At 51.3% G+C, this 26,959-nt stretch overlaps 1 protein-coding gene across 1 annotated transcript in view; it reads right to left on the bottom strand.

Moving 5' to 3' along the window:
* The window catches only part of LOC129716362 (RING finger protein 212B-like), a 35,378-nt gene extending 11,251 nt beyond the window's left edge, over positions 1 to 24,127 (bottom strand). The window contains exons 1-10 of the mRNA XM_055666235.1: positions 23,976 to 24,127; positions 21,398 to 21,450; positions 18,933 to 19,007; positions 14,424 to 14,539; positions 11,561 to 11,621; positions 7,688 to 7,716; positions 6,192 to 6,241; positions 4,344 to 4,404; positions 2,986 to 3,043; positions 1,474 to 1,531 (exon numbers count right to left, since the gene is read on the bottom strand). Coding sequence (XP_055522210.1) covers positions 1,474 to 1,531; positions 2,986 to 3,043; positions 4,344 to 4,404; positions 6,192 to 6,241; positions 7,688 to 7,716; positions 11,561 to 11,621; positions 14,424 to 14,539; positions 18,933 to 19,007; positions 21,398 to 21,450; positions 23,976 to 24,084 — 670 coding nt within the window. The 5' untranslated portion in view covers positions 24,085 to 24,127. The remainder of the gene's footprint in view (positions 1 to 1,473; positions 1,532 to 2,985; positions 3,044 to 4,343; positions 4,405 to 6,191; positions 6,242 to 7,687; positions 7,717 to 11,560; positions 11,622 to 14,423; positions 14,540 to 18,932; positions 19,008 to 21,397; positions 21,451 to 23,975) is intronic.
* Positions 24,128 to 26,959: the final 2,832 nt, after the last annotated feature.

The raw sequence follows: 26,959 nt of genomic DNA, 5'->3' as shown, positions 1-26,959 counted from the left end.
GTACACCATACTCCAGATTTGGTTTCACCTATGCCTTGTACAATTTTAACATTACATCCCAGCTTCTATACTCAATTTCGTCCAAACCTTGTCTGTTTGAATGAGAATAAAAGGCATTCTATTCTATTAATTCTGTGGCTATGAACTTTGGCCCTAGACTCTCCCACTAGTGGAAACATCCTCTCCACATCCACTCTATCCAGGCCTTTCACTATTCAGTATGTTTCAAGGAAGCCCCCCCTCATCCTTCTAAACTCCAGGTAGTACAGGCCCAGTGCCGACAAACACTCATCGTAGGTTAACCCACTCATTCCTGGGATCATTCCCGTAGCTCTCCAGAGCCAGCACATCCTTCCTCAGGTACGGGGTACAAAACTGCTCACAACAGTCCAAATGCGGTCAGGAGAAGGGTCTCGACCCGAAACGTCACCTATTCATTTTTCTTCAGAGAAGCTGCCTTACCCCGCTGAGTTATAGAGTGATACAGTGTGGAAACAGGCCCTTCGGCCCAACTTGCCCACACCGGCCAACAATGTCCCAGCTACACTAGTCCCACTTGCCTGCGCTTGGTCCATATCCCTCCAAACCTGTGCTATCCATGTACCAAGTCTATCTTTTTAAATCTTATCTTTCTTCTAAACCTTTCCCATCCTATCAGTGTGAGGAAAAAAACCTTGCCCTGCACGGATAGGGCGGGGGGAAGGGGTAATAGGAGTGAATGAATAATATTAATATAATATCAAGGGTGGGTGGTTGGTGTGTGTGTGTGTGTGTGTTGGAGGTGGTTAGCATGTGTGTGTGTGTGTGTGTTGGAGGTGGTTAGCGTGTGTGTGTGTGTGTGTGTTGGAGGTGGTTAGCATGTGTGTGATTGAACAGGACGTTCCTCCCCCTCCCCCTCCCCCCACGTTGAGGGGATGGGACCCAACAGGTCACCTTTAGACTTTGCCCCTTTCACCTTGTAGCTGAGACGAGGCATGCTGGTCGGCAAGGAGGGGTAGGGCTGAAGGGCCTGTTCCTGTGCTGTTTAACTCTGAGTTGCTGCCTTACAGAGCTTGCAGCGCCAGTGACCCGGGTTCGATCCTGACCGCGGGTGCTGTCTGTACGGGTGCAGTTCACACTCCCCCCCCCGCCCGTGACCTGCGTGGGGTATTTCTCTCCGAGATCTTCAGTTTCCCCCTCCTCCAACGACGTGCAGGTTTGCAGGTTGTTCGGCTCGGGTTTGCATACCCAGCAGAGTTGTAAATTGTCCCCAGAGTGTGCAGGGAAGTGTTAGTGTGCGGGTGGCCGCTGGTCGGCGCAGACTCGGTGGGCCGAAGGGCCTGTTTCCGCGCTGTATCTCTAAACTAGTCTGAGACCCCCTTCCCTTTCCCACAGGTCTGAGCGGCCAAGATCTCCCTCCGCTCTCCAACCACAAGTAACGTCCCGTCCCCCCCATCTCCCCCCCGCGTTATCTCTGCAAGGGAGGCCACTCACTCATGATGATATCCCGCGGCGTACTCCTGCCGGACGTGGCTGGGCTCCCCCTGGACATCTGGGGGAGACAGAGAACAAACGGGGAGCAAGAGGGCGCAGCTTTACATCAGGCAGGGGAGTTCACAGGGTCACGGAGAAGAGGTCACAGGGTCAGAGTTTGCAAGTCACGGGGTCATGGGTAGGGTTGCCAATTGTCCTGTATTAGCTGGGACCAGGGGCGGAAAACCCAGGGGGGCCAGAGGGGACACGGTCTTAGCGCTGGATTGAGCCTCCGAAGCCTCGCGCGTGTGTGTGTGTGAGTGTGCGCATGCGCGCGTGGCTGCCAAAACATTGTGCCCCCCCGTCCCCTCCATGTTTTGATAGCGAGTTCCGCTCTTGGCTGGGACCAAAGATCCTCTAGCGGAGCAAGATAGACCACTCCTGCTAAATGCAACGGGCTGACGTGTAGTACGCAACGGAGCGGAACGTGGGCCTTTGTTTCATCCATTTCAGTAACCAGACCCGACCCGACCCGACTCGCAGTGTAATCAACGTTGCGGGGGAACAGTTTGTGCTAATGAATTATAATTCTGAAAATGGGGAGAAGATTTTTACCAAAGAACTTTTATTTTTACGAGGATGTTTCCGTAACCGGCTCCCGTCTCCGCACTAGTATCTTTGCTCCGCTGTGATGGGATCTTTGGTGCGGAGACGGAAGCCGGTTACGGAAATGGGGGCCGAAAAGTACCCATGAATCTGCCCAGGGCCGTACTATGTATTTTTCATCGAGTGGACTATCTTGCTCGCTGTAGGATCTTTGGCCAGGACATCCCTTTTATTGGGCTAAATTGGTTTGTCCCGTACGGGACTGCACTTGTCCCGTATTTGACCGCTACTACTCGGGTCGAGGGGTCTGTCGGGTCGGAGCGCCGCGTCCGGCCCCGCCTCAGCCGTCCCGATGTAGTGCAGCCCGTGGAGTGCAGCAGCAGCAGCAGCAGCGTCTCGCCCGTGGCCCCGTCGGTCGGTCGGCAGCCCGGCCAGCTGTCCGACCTTCAGACCTTCGCAAACCGCCGACAACACCACCACCACCCCCCCTCCTTCTCGTGGCTGATCACCGGCTCGTGAGTTGGACGGGGCGCTGGACTCTGCGCACGATGTCACGGGCGGCCCCCGGGCCAGAACTGCTCAGCTGGCCCGCCGGCTGGGCTTTGTGTGCAGTCCAGCACCCGGGACAACTCATCATTCACCCAGCCACGGCCGAGTCACTCAATGAATTGCCGTCGGGAGTTTGTTCCGTATTTTGACCTTTCGTCCCTCATTTGGCAGTGAGAACGTTGGTGACCCTAGTCACGGGGGCAGGGGAGAGGTCGTAGTTCACAGGGTCACGGGGCAGAAGTGGCTGTTCCCAGTGTCACGGGGAAGGTCACAGAGGGAGGAGAGGTCGCAGTTCACAGGGTCAAGGCGCAGAGGGGGCGGGGAAGAGGTCGCGGGGCAGAGGTGACGGGGGCAGAAGGGGGAACGGTTTGTACTCACCAGCAGCCCCCCAGATCGCGAGACGCTGCTCCCAGACACCTGTAACATTAACTCCGGTCTGGCGAGAGACGGCAACAAGGAAATGGTCAAACCCCTCACACTTTCAACCCCACCGACCGATCGCAAACTCAGTCCGTTCCGTTCAGTTCAGTTTATTGTCACGTGTACCGAGGCACAGCGACAAGCTTTTGCCGAGAGTGCTAACCAGTCAGCAGAAAGACAAGGTGTAGAAAGGAACTGCAGGTGCTGGTTTACGCCGAAGATAGATGCAAAATACTGGAGCAACTCAGTGTGGGACAGGCAGCATCTCTGGAGAGAAGGAATGGGTGATGTTTTGGGTCGAGACCCTTCTTCAGACTGGTTAGGGAAAAGTCAAGACCCAAAACCTCACACATTTCTTCTCTCAAGAGATGCTGTGAGTTAGACAATAGCAGGAGGAGGCCATTCGGCCCTTCGAGTCAGCACCGCCATTCAATGTGATCACGGCTGATCATTCCCAATCAGTACCCCGTTCCTGCTTTCTCCCCATATCCCCTGACTCCGCTATTAAGAGCTCTATCTAGCTCTCTTTTGAAAGTATCCAGAGAACCGGCCTCCACCGCCTTCTGAGGCAGAGAATTCCACACACTCACAACTCTCTGTGAGAAAAAGTGTTTCCTCATCTCCGTCCTCTGTGTGGGAGGAAACCGGAGCACCCAGAGGAAACCCACCCGGGTCACGGGAAGAACGTGCCAACTCCGTACAAACAGCACCCGCAGTCTTACCCCTTATTCTTAAACTGTTGCCTCTGGTTCTGGGCTCCCCCAGCATCAGGAACATGTTTCCTGCCTCCAGCGTGTCCAAACCCGGAACAATCTTAGATGTTTCAATGAGATCTCCTCTCATCCTTCTAAATTCCAGAGTGTACAAGCCCAGCCGCTCCATTCTCTCAGCATATGACAGTCCCGCCATCCCGTGAATTAACCTGGTGAACCTACGCTGGGCTCCCTCAATAGCAAGAATGTCCTTCCTCAAATTAGGGGACCAAAACTGCACACAATGCTCCAGGTGTGGTCTCACTATGGCCCTGTACAACTGCAGAAGGACCTCTTTGCTCCTGAGAGCTACTCCGGCATTCAGTGGAAAGACACTACATGTTACAATCGAGCCATTTGCAGTGTCCAGATACATAGATAGAGAGTCAGAGTGATACAGTGTGGAAACAGGCCCTTCAGCCCAACTTGCCCACACCGGCCAACAATGTCCCCGCTACACTGGTCCCACCTACCCGCGCTGTCCATGTACTTGTCCAACACGTTTCTTAAACGATGGGATTGTCCCAGCCTCCTCCCCCCCGCCCCTCCCCTCCCCTCACCTACCTGCTGGGGGGGGCGCTCCCGCTGTGGGCCCTGGGGTCCTGCGGCGTGTGTTTTGGTGTGGCTGAGGGGAGGGGTGTGGGTGTTGAGGAGATCGCTGTTAGTACTGCACTCACAGCCACCGTTTCCCCCACAAACCCACCCGACCCGACCCTCTCCCCTCACCCACCCTCCCCCCTCAACACTGCTGCTGCTCCACATAAGACCCTGCCCTCCACCCAAGACCCTGCCCCCCCCCACCCATCCCCCTCATCCCGACACTGCTGCTCCACAAGACCACCCCCCCCTCCTCGACATTGCTGCTCCACACTAGATCCACCTCCTCTCCTCCCCTCACCCCCCCTCAACACTGCTGCTCTGCTACACACTACAGACCCCCTTCCTCCCCTCCACACTCCTCCTCTCTCACCCCCCCCTCGACATTGCTGCTCCACATAAGACCCTCTCCTCTCCCCACACCCCCCCCCCCCCCCCCCCATAAGACCCCCCCTCGACACGCTGCTGCTCCACACTAGACCCTCCCCTCTCCTCCCCCCCCCCCCTCGACACTGCTGCTCCACACTACAGACCCTCCCCTCTCCTAACCTCACCCCCCCCTCGATGCTGCCGCTCCTACACACTGCAGACCCTCCCCCCCTCCCCTCCTCAACCCAACCTAAGGGCCGAATGGCCTACTCCTCCACCTAATTTCTATGTTTCTAAGACCCCCAGAGAAATAGCTTCATACAAGTTCATGTCTCCCCCTCCCCTCCCCCTCTCTCTCTCCCTTCCCCTCTCATAAGATTATGTGATCGCGGTAGAATCAGGCCATTCGGCCCATCGAGTCCCCTTCCACCATTCAACCGTGGCTGATCTCTGCCTCCTAATCCCATTTTCCTGCCTTCTCCCTGTAACCCTTGACACCCGTCTATCTCTGCCTTAACACTATCGACTGACTTGGCCTCCACCGCCCTCGGTGATGTGATACGCCAGAAGTTTATCTACCCCAGGGGGGAAATTGATCTGCCAACAGTCATAAAAACACTAGATGCATGAAACGTGAAATTAAAATGACGAGTGGAAAGGATTGGGGATGTGCAAATATGCGTGTGTGTGTGTGTGGGGGGGAGGGGAGTCAGTCTATCCCATGACACAAGGGGGAGGGGTTGTACAGTTTGATAGCCACAGGGAGAGAGGATCTCCTGTGGCGTTTTGTGCTGCATCTTGGCAGCAACTTCCACAGATTAACCAAACATCCTACAGCGAGCAAGACAGTCCACTCGACTAAAGACATAGTACGGTCACGGGCAGATTCACGGGCCTAATTTCTATGTTTCTATGTAACATAGTAGGCATTGACTACAGAACAGATCAGTGTGTTCATATACCATTATAATGGTATATGGACACACCAGAGGCTTGTTTTACACCGAAGACAGACACAAAACGCTGGAGTAACTCAGCAGGGCGGGCAGCGTCTCTGGAGAGAAGGAATGGGTGGCGTTTCGGGTCTAGAGGTATGGTTTGAAGAACGGTCTCGACCCGAAAAGTCACCCTTTCCTTCCGTCCAGAGACGCTGCCCGTCCCGCTGAGTTGCTCCAGCGTTTTGTGCCGATCGTTTACTGTCCAGTAAAGTCCGATTAAAGACAGTCCGAGGGTCACCAGTGAGGTAGCTGGGAGTTCAGGACTGCTCTCAGGTTGTGGTGGGATGGTTCGGTTGCCTGATAACAGCGGGGAAGAAACTGTCCCTGAATCTGGAGGTGTGTGCGTCTTCACACTTCTGTACCTCTTTGCTGACGGGAGAGGAGAGGGGAGTGACCGACCGGGGTGAGACTGCTCACTGATCACGCTTCACTTCACCCACTCACTTACCCCAGCTGGACGGAGAGGTGATGGCGATCGGGCGCGGGGTGGCGGACCTGCTGGGGGAGAGAGTGGAGAGTAAACCGGGGAGAGTGGAGACAGGGGGGATAGTGGACAGGGGACAGGGGGTGAGACAGGGGGGAGGGGGGGGGGAGAGGAGACAGGGGAGGAGACACAGGGGGAGAGGGGGGAGAGAGGGACAGGGGGGAGAGGGGGACAGGGGGAGCAGGTTTGACGCAGAGCAAGGTGGGGACAGGGGACACATTTTTTTGCTGGCCGCGCGGCATGCGTACACACACACACACGCGCGCGCGAGGCTTCGGAGGCTTAATCCAGTGCTAAATGCAGCTCAACTCTGCCTGTCTCTGCCGTGTTAACCTACAGCCCTGCCTGGACTGACGAGACACCAGCGCTGCTTCTCCACGCTGGCCGTATTTCCCGCAAGTCCAGGCAGGGCTGTAGGTTAACCTGGCGGGACCGGCAGAGTTGAGCTGGGTTTAGCGCTCCTTCTCTGCGCTGGCCGTGGGCCTGGAGGCACCGCTCCCGTCTGACTCCCAACCTCTCCGGCCACTCGTGGGGGGAGGAGGGGGGGGCACTCGGGCGGGGACAGCTCAGCGCCGGAGACCCGGGCGGGATCGATCCTGGCTGCGGATGAGGCGCAGGTCTGTGCCGAGAGTGTTTTGGCACGTCTCCCTCCTCCAATCACCGCACTCCTCCTCAGACCCACCCCCCCCCCCACTCCTCCCTCCTCCAATGATCTCGCTGAATCATCATGTCCCGCCCCCATTGCCTGCTGACAGACGTCTCTCTCGTCCAATCGGCGCCCTCGATCAGCAGTCCCACCACAACTGTCCCCCACCTCTCAAAACAGAGACCCCCCCCCGGGATTCCCGCCCCTGCGTGTGTGTGTCTTCTCTCCCTCCACCCCATCTCGCGACCTCTTTAACATGGAGGGATGGGGGCGGGGGTCAGAGGTCAGAGAGCAGGCACTGTGATCCCCTCTTCCTGCTGACTTCAAGCCCGTGAACCACTGGACAACAGAGAGACATAGACAATAGGTGCAGGAGTCGGCCATTCGGCCCTTCAAGCCAGCGCCGCCATTCAATGTGATCACGGCTGATCATCCACAATCAGTGCCCCGTTCCTGCTTTCCCCCCATATCCCTCGATTCCGTTAGCCCCAAGAGCTAAATCTAACTCTCTCTTGAAAACATCCAGTGAATCGGCCTCCACTGCGTTCTGTGGCAGAGATTTCCACAGATTCACAACTCTCTGGGAGAAAAAGATTTTCCACATCTCGGTCCTAAATGGCCGACCCCTTATTCTTAAACTGTGTGTTACCCCTGGTTCTGGACTCCCCGAACGTGGGGAACATGTTTCCTGCATCTAGTCTGTCCAATCCCCTAAAGAATTTTATATGTTTCGATAGGATCCCCTCTCATCTTTCTTAATTTAAGTGAATTTATTGTTCCAGTGAATACTAGCCCAGTCGATCCACAGACTGACCTGCGTGCCTGTCCAAGGTTCGGGGAGGCCTGCAAGGGACAGAGAGAACAAAACATGTAAAACTTCTTTACTCAGAGAGTGGTGGCTGTGTGGAATGAGCTTCCAGTGAAGGTGGTGGAGGCAGGTTCGTTTTTATCATTTAAAAATAAATTGGATAGTTATATGGATGGGAAGGGAATGGAGGGTTATGGTCTGAACGCAGGTATATGGGACTAGGGGAGAATATGTGTTCGGCACGGACTAGAAGGGTCGCGAATTTCCGTGCTGTAATTGTTATATGGTTATATGGTTTCGATTATTATCGTCACGTGTACCGGGGTACGGTGAAAATTATTTTTGTTGTGAGCTAACCAGGCAAAGTAGTGGGCGGCCATAATGGCGCAGCGGTAGAGTTGCTGCCTTACAGCGCCAGAGACCCGGGTTCGATCCCAACTACGGGTGCTGTCTGTAAAGAGTTTGTACAGGTGCACAATCTTTTATCCGAAAGCCTTGGGACCAGACACTTGTCGGATTTCGGACATTTTCGGATTTCCGAATGGAAGATTTTTAGAGTAGATTAGGTAGGTAGCGCGGGCGGCTTGAAAAGTCTGGAGCAGCTGCCTCCTCCCCGGAGACCGGGAGAATCATTGCATAAATGTTAGTCAGTTAGTTTGGAGGGATTTTATGTGGTGGTGGTGGTGTAGGGGTGAAGGGGGAAACTTTAATTCTTAGTCCCCTACCTGGTCGGCGACTCCCAACCTCGCGGAGCTGGGGGCTCCGTCCGGCCGCGGGCGGCGCCGGTTGTAGCTCCGACCCCGGCAATTCTACCCCTGGCTGCGCGGCTCCAAATCCAGCGACGCTCCGCGAACGTTGGGAGTCGGCGGCCACAGCGCTCCGGAGCTTGCCGCACGGCGACCCGGTAAGGCATTGCCCGCTCCCCGCTGGTATCCCAGCGCTGCGACGCCGCCGACTCCCGACATTCGCGGAGCTGGGGCGTCCGGCCGCGGGCCGCGCTGGATTTGGAGCGCCTCGCAGCCAGGGGTAGAGTTGCCGGGGTCGGAGCTACAACCGGCTCCGCCCGCAGCCCCACCGGCCACAGCGCTGCGGAGCTTACTGCACGGCGAACCGGTAAGGCATTGACCGCTCCCCGCCTCTCCGACCAGGTAGGGGACTAAGAATTAAAGTTTACCCCTTCACCCCCCCTTCACATAAAAGCCCTCCAAACTAACTGACTAACATTTAAGCAATGATTTACAGATGTTTAAGCGTCTCCCGGTCTCCGGGGAGGAGGCAGCCGCTACAGTAGTACAGACCTGGGTTGACCGTGGGTCGTTTCGGGTCAAGTTTGGCACCAAACGCGAGCTTTGGTGCGCAGACGACATCCTGGAAAAATGGCCGGTTTTCGGAGTTTTTCGGTTTCCGGAACACCGGATAAAAGGTTGTGCACCTGTACCTTCACCCCGTGACTGCGTGGGTTTTCTCCGATTTCCTCCCACACTACACAGACGTACAGATATGAAGGTTAATTGGCTTGGTGTGTGTGTAAATTGTCCCCAGTGTGTGTAGGATTGCGTTAATAGACAATAGACAACAGGTGCAGGAGTAGAGGCCATTCAGCCCTTCGAGCCTGCACCCCCATTCAATGTGATCATGGCTGATCATCCCCAATCAGTACCCCGTTCCTGCCTTCTCCCCATATCCCCTGACTCCGCTATCTTTAAGAGCCCTATCTAGCTCTCTCTTGAAAGCATCCAGAGAACCGGCCTCCACCGCCCTCTGAGGCAGAGAATTCCACAGACCCACCACTCTCTGTGAGAAAAAGTGTTTCCTCGTCTCCGTTCTAAATGGCTTACTCCTTATTCTTAAACTGTGTGGCCCCTGGTTCTGGACTCCCCCCCAACATCGGGAACATGTTTCCTGCCTCTAGCGAGTCTAAACACTTAATAATTTTATATGCTTCAATGAGATATCCTCTCATCCTTCTAAACTCCAGCGTGTACAAGCCCAGCCGCTCCAATCTCTCAGCATATGACAGTCCCGCCATCCCGGGAATTAACCTTGTAAATCTACGCTGCACTCCCTCAATAACAAGAATGTCCTTCCTCAAATTAGGGGACCTAATGCGGGGATCGCTGGTCGGTGCGGACTCGGTGGGCCGAAGGGCCTGTTTCTGCGCTGTATCTCTCAACTAAGCTAAACTAAAAGACTGAAGATAGACACAGGATACTGGAGTAACTCAGCGGGACAAAGCAGCATCTCTGGAGAGATGGGTCGAGGCCCTTCTTCAGACTGAACAAGGATCTCAACCCAAAACGCCAGCCATTCCTTCTCTCGAGCGATGCTGCCCAGCCCGCTGAGTGGTGAGGAAATGTAGAATGGTTCATTGGTAGCTGAGGGGTAAGTGACAACAAGGCATACGATCAGTAATATTTAACCAGGGGGACAGTAGAACTGGTCGGAGAGCTAGGCTGGGGGCTGGGACTGAGAGAGAGGGAAAGCAAGGGCTGCTTGAAGTTGGAGAAATCAATAGTCAGACTTGAAGACAGACAAGGAATGCTGGAGGAGACAGGCAGCATCTGTGGAGAAAAGTAATGGGTGACGTTTCGGGTCGAGACCCTTCTTCAGACTGAGAGTCAGGGGGAGAGGGAGACCCGAGATATAGAAGGATAAGGTGTGAAGAAGAGAGATCGAAGCAGAGGATGTTGAGTAAATGTAGCATGTCGGAAGGAACTGCAGATGCTGGTTTACACCGAAGATAGACACAAAATGCTGGAGTAACTCAGCGGGACAGGCAGCATCTCTGGAGCGAAGGAATAGGTGACATTTCGGGTCACGACCCTTCTTCAGATCCACTGGGGTGTAAGCTGCCCCAGGGAAATATGAGGTGCTGTTCCTACAATTTGTTTATGTTTAGTAAAATATGTTTAGTTGAGTTTATTATTGATACAGTGGAAATAATTTTATCTTGCGTGCCAACCAGTCAGAGCCAAGACTGTACAGATCCACCACCGATTATCCGGCATCCTTGGATCCGGAGCCGTTCCGGATCGATCGTTTTGCCGGGACCAGCAGCGGTTTGGGGCGGCACGGCGGTAGGGTTGCTGCCTCGATCCTGACTACGGGCGCTGTCTGTATGGAGTTTGCACGTTTTCCCCGTGACTCGCGTGGGATTTCTCCGGGTGCTCCGGTTTCCTCCCACACTCCAAAGACGTGCGGGATTGCAGGCTTTTAATTGGCTTCGGTAAATTTGCAAATTGTCCCCAGTGTGCGAATAAGGCAGTGGGTGATCGCTGGTTGGCACGGACTCAGTGTTTTCCGCACTGTATCTCCAACGTCTGAAGGTCACGGCCTCCGAGGGTCCAACAGTATCGGAAAGTTCCGCCTAGTCCGCCGGGAGGGAGGGGCGAGATACCGGCCCGCAAAGTCGGCCTCGGAAGTCGGCTATGGGAACGGATCTGCCGGAGATCCAGACGCACGACCGCGGGGGGGCAAAGTGGACCCGCCATTCGGCCACGGAAGTCCCGATGAGTCATTCATTCATTCATTCATGCATTCATTCATTCATACATTCATCCATCATTCATTCATTCATTCATTCATTCATTCATTCATTCATCATCATTCATTCATCCATTCATTCATTCATTCCATTCATTCATTCATTCATTCATTCATTCATTCATCCATCCATTCATTCATTCATTCATTCATCCATTCATTCATTCATTCATCATCCATCCATCCATTCATTCATTCATCATCCATTCATACATTCATTCATTCATTCATTCATCCATTCATTCAATCACGCATTCATCCATTCATTCATTCATTCATTCATTCATTCATTCATTCATTCATTCATCCATTCACTTGTTGAGGGGCCCGACTGACCTTAGTGAGAGCCAGCATCTTCTTCATCTCCATCATTTGGTTCTTCAGTGCCATGGACTCCCTGTCAGGGAGAGGAGAGGACAAGAGGTTACAGGTCGGGGATGACGCCTTGGCCGCAGAGTTTCAACTCCCCCAAGAACCTGGAGCTTCAAAACAAGCCAATAGACAAGAGACATTCGGCCCCTCGAGCCAGCACCGCCATTCAATGAGATTCAATGGCTGATCGTCCACAATCAGTACCCCGTTCCTGCCTTCTCCCCATATCCCCTGACTCCGCTATCTTTAAGAGCCCTATCTAGCTCTCTCTTGAAAGTATCCAGAGAACCGGCCTCCACCGCCCTCTGAGACAGAGAATTCCACAGACTCACAACTCTCTGGGTGAAAAAGTGTTTCCTCGTCTCCATTCTAAATGGCTTACCCCTTATTCTTAAACTGTGGCCCCTGGTTCTGGACTCCCCCAACATCGGGAACGTGTTTCCTGCCTCTAGCGTGTCCAAACCCTTAATAATCTGAAATGTTTCAATAAGAACCCCTCTCATCCTAAACTCCAGAGTGCACAAGCCCAGCCGCTCCATTCTCTCAGCATATGACAGTCCCGCCATCCCGGGAATTAACCTGGTGAACCTACGCTGGGCTCCCTCAATAGCAAGAATGCCCTTCCTCAAATTTGGAGACCAAAACTGCACACAACACTCCAGGTGTGGTCACCACAAAATTGGTCAAATATTGCAGCAGGGTCTTGCTCGGTTGGGCAGGTGGGCAGAAGAATGGTTGGTGGAGTTTAATGGAGTTTAAAGTGAGGAGTTTACTTTAAAGTCACGTTAATTTCATATTTTACGTATCTTGTCATGAGGTCATAAGGAATAGCACTAGCATTAGGCCATTCGGCCCATCAAGTCTGCTGCCTTCTCCCCATAACCCCTGACACCCGCACTAATCAAGAATCCATCTATCTCTGTCTTAAGAATATCCACTGACTTGGCCTCCACAGCCGTCTGTGGCAAAGAATTCCACAGATTCACCACCGTCTGACTAAAGAAATTCCTCCTCAACTCCTTCCAAAAGGAACATCCTTTAATTTTGAGGCTATGGAATCTCTGGAACTCTCTGCCGCAGAGGGTAGTCGAGGCCAGTTCATTGGCTATATTTAAGAGGGAGTTAGATGTGGCCCTTGTGGCTAAGGGGATCAGAGGGTATGGAGAGAAGGCAGGTACGGGATACAAGATCAAGATTCAAGATTCAATTTATTTGTCGTTTGGACCCCTTGAGGTCCAAACGAAATGCCGTTTCTGCAGCCATACATTACAAACAAATAGACCCAAGACACAACATAATTTACATAAACATCCATCCCATCGCTGTGATGGAAGGCCAAAAAAACTTATCTCTCCACTGCACTCTCCCCCCCCCCCCCCCCCCCCCGATGTCAGAGTCAAAGTCAAAGCCACCAGCTGGCGATGGCGATTGTCCTGCGGCCATTAAGGCCATTAAATACTGAGTTGGATGATCAGCCATGATCATATTGAATGGCGGTGCAGGCTCGAAGGGCCGAATGGCCTACTCCTGCACCTAATTTCTATGTTTCTATGACCTCTAGCTAAACTTTCCCACCAGTGGAAACATCCTCTCCATATCTACTCTCTCGAACCTCTACAGGTGCACAGTAGATTCACGACCCTCTGATTAAAGACATTTCTCCTCATCTCCTTCCTAAAAGAATGTCCTTTAATTCTGAGGCTGTGACCTCTAGTCCGAGACTCTCCCACTAGTGGAAACATCATCTCCACATCCACTCTATCCAGGCCTTTCACTGTTCAGTACGTTTCATTGAGGTCCCCATCTCATTTTTCTAAACCCCAGCGAGTACAGGCCCAGTGCTGACAGACGCTCATCATATGTTAACCCACTCATTCCTGGGATCATTCCCGCAAACCATCTCCAGAGCCGGCACATCCTTCCTCGGATATGGGGCCCAGAATTGCTCACGATATTCCAAAAGCGGCCTGACCAGCGCCTTGTAGAGAGAGAGCCTCAGCAAGAATGGATAGACTCGGCTTGTACTCGCTAGAATTTAGAAAATTGAGGGGGGGGGATCTTATAGAAACTTACAAAATTCTTAAGGGGTTGGACAGGCTAGATGCAGGAAGATTGTTCCCGATGTTGGGGAAGTCCAGAACAAGGGGTCACAGTTTAAGGATAAGGGGGAAGTCTTTTAGGACCGAGATGAGAAAAAAAAAATTCACACAGAGAGTGGTGAATCTGTGGAATTCTCTGCCACAGAAGGTAGTTGAGGCCACAGTTCATTGGCTATATTTAAGAGGGAGTTAGATGTGGCCCTTGCGGCTAAAGGGATCAGGGGGTATGGAGAGAAGGCAGGTACGGGATACGGAGTTGGATGATCAGCCATGATCATATTGAATGGCGGTGCAGGCTCGAGGGGCCGAATGGCCTACTCCTGCACCTATTTTCTATGTTTCTATGTGTAGATGGTTTATGCATGCAACCTATAATGTAGCTACCTCATCACCATTAACACGCCCTCTCACATCAGTATAACTATGATCTCCTCACTTCTCCTCCTCCCATTTTGTCCTGGTACGTCTGAAGGCCGGGTGCAGCCAGTACTGGGACGTGTGTGCCATGTGCTATATTAAAGACTCTAGTAAAGGTTATAGTGTTTCAGACTAGACTCCTTTACACTATGATATCCCTATGACTGGGATGTGTGGACAGACTGGGTGTGATGTTACCTGCTGTGTGGGACTGGGGTGATTATAGCATTTACAACTCGATGGGCTGAATGGCCTGATGCTGGCTCGTGTAACCTGTGGCCGCGAGGGCTGGCGGCGGCAGCAACACTCACTTCTCCTGCGCTCGGATCGTGCAGTGGGCCTCACGTAGTGCCTCCTCCATTTTGGCAGCCTTGTGCTTGTGGAAGGCAAGGAGCATTTCCATCTGCTTCCTCTGGAACGTGGTCACCTGGTCAGGGTCATAGGGGCAAGTGATTAGGAGCAGAATTAGTCCATTCGGCCCATCATAGAAACATAGAAAATAGGCGCAGGAGGAGGCCATTCGGCCCTTCGAGCCAGCACCGCCATTCATTGTAATCATGGCTGATCGTCCCCAATCAATAACCCGCGCCTGCCTTCCCCCATATCATATAACCATATAACAATTACAGCACGGAAAACAGGCCATCTCGACCCTTCTAGTCTGTGCCGAACACGTATTCTCCCCTAGTCCCATCTACCTGCGCTCAGACCATAACCCTCCATTCCTTTCCCGTCCATATAACTATCCAATTTATTTTTAAATGATAAAAACGAACCTGCCTCCCTCCACCACTTCCACTGGAAGCTCATTCCACACCGCCACCACTCTCGGAGTAAAGAAGTTCCCTCTCATGTTACCCCTAAACTTCTGTCCCTTAATTCTCAAGTCATGTCCCCTTGTTTGAATCTTCCCTACTCTCAGTGAGAAAAGCTTATCCACATCAACTCTGTCTATCCCTCTCATCATTTTAAAGACCTCTATCAAGTCCCCCCTTAACCTTCTGCGCTCCAAAGAATAAAGCCCTAACTCTCTTGACTCCACTAGCCCCTAGAGCTCTATCTAACTCTCTCTTAAATCCATCCAGTGACTTGGCCTCCACTGCCCTCTGAGGCAGGGAATTCCACAAATTCACAACTCCCTGGGTGAAAAAGTTTTTTCTCACCTCAGTCTTAAATGACCTCCCCTTCATTCTAAGACTGTGTGTGGCCCCTGGTTCTGGACTCGCCCAACATTGGGGACATTTTTCCTGCATCTAGCTTGTCCAGTCCTTTTATAATTTTATATGTTTCAACAAGTTGGGACTGCTGGACCGCTGGAGAAGAAGGGAAGAGATAAGACTTTTGCCTTCTGTCACAGTGTTGGGGATTCACTGTGATGGATGCTTGTGCTAACCGTGTGTGTCTTGGTTTTTTCTGTAATGTCATGACTGTAGGAATGAAATTTCCTCTAAACCATGGTGTACAATTTTGGTCACTTAATTATAGGAAGGATGTCAACAAAATAGAGAGAGTACAGAGGAGATTTACTAGAATGTTGCCTGGGTTTCAGCAACTAAGTTACAGAGATAGGTTGAACAAGTTAGGGCTTTATTCTTTGGAGCGCAGTAAGTTTTTTAAGACTGATGAGTTTTTTACTGAGAGAGGTTGAAAAGGTTTTTGTGTATAAGACAGGGAACTGCAGCTTGTAGTTGTTTGGTGCGTTGGAGACTTGATAGTAGAGTTTTTTTTTTAAATCTTGAAGGAAGTTTACATTGGAGTGCTGTGAGAAGCTTCGTTTTTTTCCCGACTGAAGTATGGGACTGTTGTTATTCAAAAAATGGTTACAGACTTGTTTTATAACTCTCTATGAATTTTTGAGATTGTTTGTTTTCTTATTGATTTGTACAAATAAATGGAACTTCTTTTACTAGATAGATTGGTTGGGGCTTATGGATAAGGGGAAATCCTTTAAATGAGACAGAACTTTTTTTTTACCAGGAGGTGGTGATTTTTCTCAGGCACTCTCTGCCCAGAGGGTATTTGAAAATCATTGGCTATATTTTGTTATAGTAGGCCCTTGGGACTGGGAGGGATGAAGGCAGGTTTGGTAACTGGGACTAGGTGAGTCAGGACATATTGAATGCGGTGCACGGATCGGATGGCTATGGTTTCCGTAGGCCATTGTAATTGTTATATGGTTAGATTTTTTGAGGCCCTTGGACAATAAAAGGCTATTCTAATTCTAATAATCTATTCTGGAGCATTTCCAACGACGGTCTTTTGCTCTCATTTTTCACACCTCTGTTCCATCCTTTTGAGATCGGATAGTCTGAAATGGAAGGGTTTCTCCCAGTTGAGGTCTGACGAAGGTTCATTTTTAGGACAGTCGCCCACTATCTCTCTCCAAGCCGAACGCACTATGGACAAAACTGGAGAAACTCGTTGGATGTTTCCTGCAGGAAACTTTATACATCGGGAGGTGCCAACTCCAGAGCCTGAAGTTAGAGCTAAGATCATGGGGGAGTTTCCTCCCCCCCTTCCTTGAGGGGGTTTCCGAATGGTAGGCAATCTGCAACGTTTACTGTATCATTGAAAATAAATCTTGTGGAAGTAACGTATTGCGTATGGTTCCATTTTCTTGCGCAATATGTAATAATGGGGAAGGTAAGTTCAAGGTTCGTTGTTTCGTCTGTGGGATTTGGGACTTTGAATTTGGGGGGAGACATTTTTTAGGCGAGAATATTTCAGGACTTATAAAGGGCGGATGCCTGTTTCCCCGTGTGAATGTGGGATCTTATGTTTGAATGACAATAATAGTGCATTCCTATTCTAATGAAGATTCGGCATTCTTTACGGGTGCTCTCTCATTTTCACACGCTTCCCTCCCTCCCGCCTTTCGAGCCTTGCAAGTCGCCATTCCTTGATCGACAAATGTCTCCAGCCGATCCACACTCATGGGAAATACCGTCGTTCCCCCTCCTGGGAACTACATCAGGAGGTGCAACTCCAGAGCCAACAAGATCATGGGGGGAACCCTCTTCCACCCCTGCCACGGACTGTTCCCTGGCGGTATTGCGTAGTGGGGGTGGTCTCCAATCTGAGGAAGGACATTAGCGGCATAGAATTTAGGAGATTTGAGAGGGATCTTATAGCATCAAGAAATTAGGGCAGGAGTAGGCCATTCGGCCCTTCGAGCCTGCACCGCCATTCAATATGATCATGGCTGATTCCAAATCAGTATCCCACTACCCCTCGACCTCCCATACCCTCTGATCCCCTTAGCCACACTCCCTCTTAAATATATAGCCAATGAACTGGCCTCCACTACCCTCTGTGGCAGAGAGTTCCAGAGATTCACCACTCTCTGTTTGAAAAAAGTTCTTCTCATCTCGGTTTTAAAGGATTTCCCCCTTATCCTTAAGCTATGACCCCTTGTCCTGGACTTCCCCAACATCGGGAGCAATCTTCCTGCATCTAGCCTGTCCAACCCCTTAAGAATTTTGTAAGTTTCTATAAGATCCCCTCTCAATCTCCAAAATTCTAGAGAGTATAAACCAAGTCTATCCAGTCTTTCTTCATAAGACAGTCCTGACATCCCAGGAATCAGTCTGGTGAACCTTCTCTGCACTCCCTCTATGGCAATAATGGTCCTTCCTCAGATTTGGAGACCAAAACTGTACGCAATACTCCAGGTGTGGTCTCACCAAGACCCTGTACAACTGCAGTAGAACCTCCCTGCTCCTATACCTAAATCCTTTTGCTATGAAAGCTGACATACCATTCGCTTTATTCACTGCCTGCTGCACCTGCATGCCTACTTTCAATGACTGGTGTACCATGACACCCAGGTCTCGCTGCATCTCCCCTTTTCCTAGTCGGCCACCATTTAGATAATAGTCTGCTTTCCTGTTTTTGCCACCAAAATGGCAAAAACAGGTCTTATAGAAACAGGCTAGATGCAGGAAGATTGCTCCCGATGTTGGGGAAGTCCAGGACAAGGGGTCACAGCTTAAGGATAAGGGGGAAATCCTTTAAAACCGAGATGAGAAGAACTTTTTTTCACCCAGAGAATGGTGAATCTCTGGAACTCTCTGCCACAGAGGGTAGTCGAGGCCACAGTTCATTGGCTATATTTAAGAGGGAGTTAGATGTGGCCCTTGTGGATCAGAGGGTATGGGGAGAAGGCAGGTACGGGATACTGAGTTGGATGATCAGCCATGATCATATTGAATGGCAGTGCAGGCTCGAAGGGCCGAATGGCCTACTCCTGCACCTAATTTCTATGTTCCAGCTGTTATGGTCAGGCAAACGCCTCCGTTGCCATGCTGTGAGATCGGGGAGGATGAGAAGGTTAGAAGGGATTTCTTCCCACAGGCCGTTAGGACTGTAAACTCCTATCTCTCCAACGACTAAGTTTACTGTAGACAAAAGTGCTGGAGAAACTCAGCGGGTGCAGCAGCATCTATGGAGCAAAGGAAATAGGCAACGTTTCGGGACGAAACGTTGCCTATTTCCTTTGCTCCATAGATGCTGCTGCACCCGCTGAGTTTCTCCAGCACTTTTGTCTACCTTGGATTTTCCAGCATCTGCAGTTCCTTCTTAAACACTACCTTTACTGTACCATTCTGTGGTGTCCTTTTTTAAAATTGCTGTATTTGTTCCTTTTTCTTGCGCAAATATGTAATATGTGATTCTGTTCCATTCTGTTTGTAGTTTGTTTGTTTGTCTTTTTGCACAAAGTCCGCGAGCATTTTCACTGCACATCTCGTGTGGGTGTACGTGAGGAATAGACTTGACTTGCCGTGACTTGCCGCGCCCCCGGCCCCCGCACCTTTGCTCACCTGTGCCACGTGCTCCAGGTACTTGCGACAAATGTCCGCCGGTTTCCTCACGTACATTTGCTCGTGGGCTGCCATCTGCGGGGGGGGAACAGAGGGAGGGCAGGGGGGGAGGTGGGGGTGAGTCTTGTCGCTCGCAGCGTCTGGTGTAGAGTTGGAGGTTGCAGAGGGGAGGGGGAGGCAGTGGCGCTGTGTTGCCCCACACTCCCCCGAACCCCACACTCCCCCAAACCCCATTCCCGCAATCCCAACCCCCATTCCCACACTCCCCCGACCCCCATTCCCACACTCCCCCCCGACCCCCATTCCCACAATCCCCCGACCCCCATTCCCACAATTCAAACCCCCATTCCCACAATCCCAACCCCCATTCCCCACACTCCCCCGACCCCCATTCCCACTCTCCCCCGACCCCCATTCTCACACTCCCCCCGACCCCCATTCCCACAATTCAAACCCCCATTCCCACAATCCCAACCCCCATTCCCCACACTCCCCCGACCCCCATTCCCACACTCCCCCGACCCCCATTCCCACAATTCAAACCCCCATTCCCACAATTCAAACCCCCATTCCCACAATCCCAACCCCCATTCCCACTCTCCCCCGACCCCCCATTCCCACAATTCTAACCCCCATTCCCACTCTCCCCCCGAACCCCATTCCCACTCCCCCGGCCCCATTCCCACTCTCCCCCCGACCCCCATTCCCACTCTCCCGACCCCCATTCCCACTCTCCCGACCCCCGTTCCCACTCTCCTGAACCCCATTCCCACAATCCCAACCCCCGTTCCCGCAATCCCGACCCCCGTTCCACTCTCTCCCCGACCCCCGTTCCCACTCTCCCCCAACCCCCATTCCCACAATTCCAACCCCCATTCCCACTCTCCCCCGACCCCCATTTCCCACTCTCCCCGACCCCCATTCCCACTCTCTCCCGACCCCCATTCCCACTCTCCCGACCCCCGTTCCCACTCTCCCCCCGACCCCCATTCCCACAATTCCAACCCCCATTCCCCCACTCTCCCCCCGACCCCCGTTCCCACTCTCCCCCACCCCCATTCCCCCATTCCCCACAATTCCAACCCCCGTTCCCACTCTCCCCCAACCCCCGTTCCCACTCTCCCCCCAACCCCCATTCCCACAATCCCAACCCCCATTCCCACAATTCAAACCCCCGTTCCCACTCTCTCTCCTGACCCCCGTTCCCACTCTCCCCCGACCCCCGTTCCCACTCCCCTGACCCCCGTTCCCACTCTCCTCTGACCCCCGTTCCCACTCTCTCCCGACCCCCATTCCCACTCTCCCCCCCCCCCCCATTCCCACTCTCCCCCCAACCCCCATTCCCACTCTCCCCCGACCCCTGTTCCCACTCTCTCCCGACCCCCATTCCCACAATCCCAACCCCCATTCCCACTCTCCCCCGACCCCTGTTCCTATTTTGCTCCGTGCTATGTTCTAAGGAAGGCCAGGATAGAGTGGATGTGGAGTGGATGTGGAGTGGATGTTTCCACTAGTGAATCTGTGGAATTCTTTGCCACAGACGGCCGTGGGGGCCAAGTCAGTGGATATTTTTAAGGCGGACATAGACAAATTCCAGATTAGTGCAGGTGTCAGGGGTTATGGGGAGAAGGCAGGAGAATGGGGTTAGGAGAGGGAGATAGATCAGCCATGATGAAATGGTGTAACTTGATGGGTCGAATGGCCTAATCCTGTTTCTACCACTGATAACCCAGGATCAGTGGCGCTGTGAGCCAGCAGCTCGGCCATTGTGTTACATCCTCTCGCTTATAGGCCATAGAGGGAGTGCAGAGACGGTTCACCAGACTGATTCCTGGGATGTCAGGACTGTCTTACGAAGAAAGACTGGATAGACTTGGTTTATACTCCCTAGAATTCAGATTCAGATTCAATTTTAATTGTCATTGTCAGTGTACAGTACAGAGACAACGAAATGCATTTAGACAACGAAATGCATTTAGACGACGAAATGCAATTTAGGAGATTGAGAGGGGATCTTATAGAAACTTACAAAATTCTTAAGGGGTTGGACAGGTTAGATGCAGGAAGATTGCTCCCGATGTTGGGGAAGTCCAGGACAAGGGGTCACAGCTTAAGGATAAGGGGGAAATCCTTTAAAACCAAGATGAGAAGAACTTTTTTCACACAGAGAGTGGTGAATCTCTGGAACTCTCTGCCACAGAGGGTAGTCGAGGCCACAGCTCATTGGCTATATTTAAGAGGGAGTTAGATGTGGCCCTTGTGGCTAAGGGGATCAGGGGGTATGGAGAGAAGGCAGGTACGGGATACTGAGTTGGATGATCAGCCATGATCATATTGAATGGCGGTGCAGGCTCGAAGGGCCGAATGGCCTCTACTCCTGCACCTAATTTCTATGTTTCTATCCTCTTGCTTATCCGAAACGTCACCTCCCTGAAGGACAGGCCCAAGACTGTGAAGATGCTTACGTTGTCTGACAGAGGTAGATACTTGCAGGTCGATCCGCAAACGCTGCACTTGTCTGTAACACAGAGAGCACCACGCCGTCAGCCCAAAGCACCATCCATGCTGGAGCAACTCAGCGGGGCACGGCAGCATCTCCGGATGGAGGGAATGGCTGACGTTTCGGGTCGAGACCCTCCTTCAGCCTGAAGATATCACATTCTCACACCTCACGGGCCTGTCCCACTTAGGTGACTCTTTAGGCGGCTGTCAGGGAATAGTTTTAATGGAATTCAACTCCGACAACACCTACGGCAGCAAAGATTGTCGCCACTGTCCTTCAACTTTGAACATTTAGTGACAAGTCACCTGTAGTCGCCCAAGTGGGACAAGCCCAATAACACTTCCTTCCCTCTAGTCTCCTTTACCCCTGACTCTCCAGTCTGAAGAAGGGTCTCGACCTGAATGGGTGACGTTTCGGGTCGAGAAGGGGTCTCCACCCGAAACGTCACCCATTCCTTCTCCAGAGATGCTGCCTGTCCCGCTGAGTTCCTCCAGCATTTTGTGTCTAACATTGGTGTAAACCAGCATCTGCAGTTCCTTCCTGCACATCTTAGATGAGAATGGTTAACACATCCACAACCTCAGCCTCCTCGAAGGGCCGAATGGCCTACTCCTGCATTGATTATCTATTGAATTGACTCATAATGTTAAATGCAGGTCCTCCAATGATATTTCGGCACCCTTGGTTCCAGAGCCTTTCCGGATTATCTGAGTTTAGTTTAGTTTAACGATACAGCATGGAAACAGGCCCTTCAGCCCACCCACTCCATGCCGACCAGCGATCGGCCATTCACACTCGTCCAATGTTTCGTTTTGAGATACAGCAGGGAAACAGGCCCTTCGGCCCACCGAGTCCATGGTTGACCATTGATCACTGGTTCTATGTTATCCCACTTTTTCGCCCACAGCCCGACCCACTTGGGGCAGTTTACACAGGGCCAATTAACCTACAAACCTGTAGGTCTTTGGGATGCAGGAGGAAACCGGAGTACCTGGGAGAGAGCCACATGGTCACAGGGGGAAGAACGTGCAAACTCCACACACACAGCGGCAGAGGTCGGGATCAAACCCGGGTTGGCCATTCCAGGCTGCGGCTCTAACCATCTGTCCAACCCCTTCTTTGTGTCGAAGACAGACACAAAAAGCTGGAGTAACTTAGCGGCTCAGGCAGCATCCCTGGGGAAATGGCGTAGGTGACGTTTCGGGTCAACCTTTCACTCCTTAGTCATATAGTGTGAACACCTCCGCCAAGTCTGCTTGAACCTATCCGATCTCCCAGTTGCCAAACACTTTAACTCCCCCACCCATTCCCCACACTGACCTTTCTGTCCTGGGCCTCCTCCATTGTCAGAGTGAGGCCCAGTGCAAATTGGAGGAACAGCACCTCATATTTCGCTTGGGCAGCTAGCTTACACCCCAGCAGTATGAACATTGACTTCTCTAAGTTCAAGTAACCCCTCTCTTCCCTGTTCTCCGACCACACTTTATCTCTGTTTGTTTTGATGTTACCTTTTCCCAGCTTTTACGGATCTCTTCTACATTTACCTCCATGTCCATTTCCTTTGCCCTGACCTTCACACTTCCTCATCTATCTCTCCCCCTCCCCACCGACGTCATGCTGAAGAAGGGTCTCGACCCGAAACGTCACTCATTCCTTCTCTCCAGAGACGCTGCCTGGATCTGGATCGGGATTGGGAACGCTGAAAAATCGTAGGTTGAATAAGTTAGGTCTTTATTCTCTGGAGCGCAGAAGGTTAAGGGGGGACTTGATAGAGGTCTTTAAAATGATGAGAGGGATAGACAGAGTTGATGTGGACAAGCTTTTCCCACTGAGAGTAGGGAAGATTCAAACAAGAGGACATGACTTCGGAATTAAGGGACAGAAGTTTAGGGGTAATATGAGGGGAAAACTTCTTTACTCAGAGAGTGGTGGCGGTGTGGAATGAGCTTCCAGTGGAAGTGGTGGAGGCAGGTTCATTGGTATCATTTAAAAATAAATTGGATAGGCATATGGATGAGAAGGGAATGGAGGGTTATGGTATGAGTGCAGGCAGGTGGGACTAAGGGGGAAAAAAAGTTGTTCGGCACGGACTTGTAGGGCCGAGATGGCCTGTTTCCGTGCTGTAATTGTTATATATATATGTTATATGTAAAAACTCTTGGGTAGAGCATCGCGCAGCACTGGACAATTTTATACTGGACAATTGTTTTAACATTTTATCAAGCCAATTAACCTACAAACCTGTACGTCTTTGGAGTGCGGGAGGAAACCGAAGATCTCACAGACAACCCACGCAGATCACGGGGAGAACGTACAAACTCCGTACAGTCAGCACCGGTAGTCGGGGTCGAACCCGGTGCTGCATTTCGCTGTAAGGCAGCAACTCTATCGCTGCCTGTCCCGCTGAGTTACTCCAGCCTTTTGTGGTCTCTCTTCGGTTTAAAATGGGCGTCTGCAGTTAACACAGACTAAAAAGCACGAGGAGCCAGTACGTCGAGCCGCTTGGCTTCACCCAGCTGAATGCCCGCTCCCTGCCTTACCTTGCCCAACGCATTTGTGGCACAGGATGTGCTTGCAGCTGGAGAGGCTGAAGCGGAGCGTGGCGCCGGCTGGCTTCCCGTAGCATTTGTTGCAGTGGAACCAGTCCATCCTTCCCACCGCGCGCCTGGCTGGAACGAGAGAGCGATCTGCGTCACACCCCCGTGCCCATCACACGCACCTCAACACTTGACACAATAACTCTCCACACCACAAGGAGATTTACTAGAATGTTGCCTGGGTTTCAACAACTAAGTTACAGAGAAAGGTTGAATAAGTTAGGTCTTTATTCTCTGGAGCGCAGAAGGTTAAGGGGTGATCTGATAGAGGTCTTTAAAATGATGAGAGGGATAGACAGAGTTGATGTGGACAACCTTTTCCCTTTGAGAATAGGGAAGATTCAAACAAGAGGACATGACTTCAGAATTAAGGGACAGAAGGTTTAGGGGTAATATGAGGGGGAACTTCTTTACTCAGAGAGTGGTAGTGGTGTGGAATGAGCTTCCAGTGGAAGTGGTGGAGGCAGGTTCATTGGTATCATTTAAAAATAAATTGGATAGGCATATGGATGAGAAGGGAATGGAGGGTTATGGTGTGAGTGCAGGCAGGTGGGACTAAGGGGAAAAAAAATTTGTTCGGCACGGACTTGTAGGGCCGAGATGGCCTGTTTCCGTGCTGTAATTGTTATATGGCTATATGATGGGCGGCACGGTGGCGCAGCGGGTAGAGCTGCTGCCTCACAGCGCCAGAGACCCGGGTTACAATAGACAATTGGTGCAGGAGTAGGCCATTCGGCCCTTCAATCCAGCACCGCCATTCAATGTGGGAAGAAGGGTATCAGCCCAAAACGTTGCATATTTCCTTCGCTCCATAGATGCTGCTGCACCCGCTGAGTTTCTCCAGCACTTTTGTCTACTGCCATTCAACGTGATCATGGCTGATCATCCACAATCAGTACCCCGTTCCTGCCTTCTCCCCATATCCCCTGCCTCCGCTATCTTTAAGATACCCTATCTAGCGCTCTCTTGAAAGTATCCAGAGAATTGGCCTCCACTGCCTTCTGAGGCAGAGAATCTCACAGACTCACAGCTCTCACTGTGAAAAAGTGTTTCCTCATCTCAGTCCTAAATGGCTTACTCCTTATTCTTAAACTGTGGCCCCTGGTTCTGGACTCCCCCAACATCGGGAACATGTTTCCTGCCTCTACCGTGTCCAAACCCTTAATAATCTTATATGTTTCAATGAGATACACTCTCATCCTTCTAAATTCCAGAGTGCACAAGCCCAGCTGCTCCATTCTCTCAGCATATGTTAGTGTACGGGGTGATCGCGGGTCGGCACGGACTCGGTGGGCCGAAGGGCCTATGTCCGAGCCATGTAACTCCATGGATACAGGTGAGGGTGGGGTGTTGATAGACAGATGATGGACAAAAACCAGAGATATTTAGGCAGACAAAATGCTGGAGAAACTCAACGTGTGAGTTTCTCCAGCATTTTTGTCTACCTTCAATTTTTTCAGCATCTGCAGTTCTTTCCTAAACAGAGATATTAAGGTCGTGAGTTGAGGAGAGAAGTGGCATTAAATGTGGAAGGAATGCAAGTTAAAATAAGACACAAAGATAAATATGACCAATTCTTAAGGAGTTGGTCTCCTTTCATCGACTTTTTGGAATCATGTGATACAGCGGTACCGTAAGGATTGCTGATTTCAGTTCATGACGCGGATAGAGCTACATCTCCGAATACAGATTTGAAAAATTCTCTTTTAAGGGGCCTTCTCTTCTATTTCTACTTTCCACTTTCTCTCTTCCTTTTTTTATTTTTTATATACACACTTCACGTTTTTCTACTCTCTACCATCTATTTTTCCACTTTTTCCCCTTTCTATTGTTTTCTTTTTCTTGTCCTGCTTACTTCCTTCTTATAACATAAAACTAGAGGTTGTACATAGAATGGATTACGGTATTACATAGTTGGCACCTAAAATTAGGTGCCACTGTACTGTTTTGTGCTGTATTAACTTCTAATAAAATAAAAAAAAAATAAAAATAAAAAAAAATAAATAAATAAAAGAAGACACAAAGTGCTGGAGTAACTCAGCGGCTCATGCAGAATCTCTGGAGAAAAGGAATAGGAGAAAGGGGTTTGGAGGGAGAGATAGATCAGCCATGAGTAAATCGACTTGATGGGCCAACTGGCCTAATTCCGCTCCTGCTACTGATGAATAGGCAATGGTCCGCGTCTACACCACGCCCTGCCTCCCAGATGTCCAGCAGCGGAAAGACTGTCACCCCCCTCCCCCGCAGAGCCTAGGCGTTGTCTGCACCGAGCTTCAGTGCATCCCTCAGCACGTCCTCCCTGCATTCTGGAACAGACCAGTCAGCAACATTCCCCGACAGACATCTCGCTCCGCTGGAAGGTCAACAAAGTTCGGGCAGATCAAAGCAAAGATCCTCTAGCGGAGCAAGATAGACCACTCCTGCTAAATGCAACGGGCTGACGTGTAGTACGCAACGGAGCGGAACGTGGGCCTTTTTTTCATCCATTTCAGTAACCGGACCCAACCCGACCCGACCCGACTCGCAGTGTAATCAACGTTGCGGGGGGAACAGTTTGTGTTAATAAATTAAAATTCTGAAAATGAGGAGAAGATTTTTACCAAAGAACTTTTATTTTTACGAGGATGTTTCCGTAACCGGCTCCCATCTCCGTCTAGTTACCTGTGGGATCTTTGGTGCGGAGACGGAAGCCGGTTACGGAAATGGGGCCTTAAATTACCCATGAATCTGCCCATGACCGTACTGTGTCTGTTTCATCGAGTGGTCTATCCCGCTCGCTACAGGATCTTTGGACCAAAGGGCGTCTTTCACCGAGTCGATGACTTTCCAGAGGCACTCGAAGTGCCAGGAAGTCGCCTGCTTGCAGGGAATGTGAGACAAGGTGTGAAATTTGCTGCAGGACATTGATATCTCCCCAGATAATTGCA

The sequence above is a fragment of the Leucoraja erinacea genome, unplaced genomic scaffold (assembly GCF_028641065.1).
Source record: "Leucoraja erinacea ecotype New England unplaced genomic scaffold, Leri_hhj_1 Leri_219S, whole genome shotgun sequence".
NCBI lineage: Eukaryota > Metazoa > Chordata > Chondrichthyes > Rajiformes > Rajidae > Leucoraja > Leucoraja erinaceus.
This window is presented reverse-complemented; position numbering and strand designations above follow the sequence as displayed.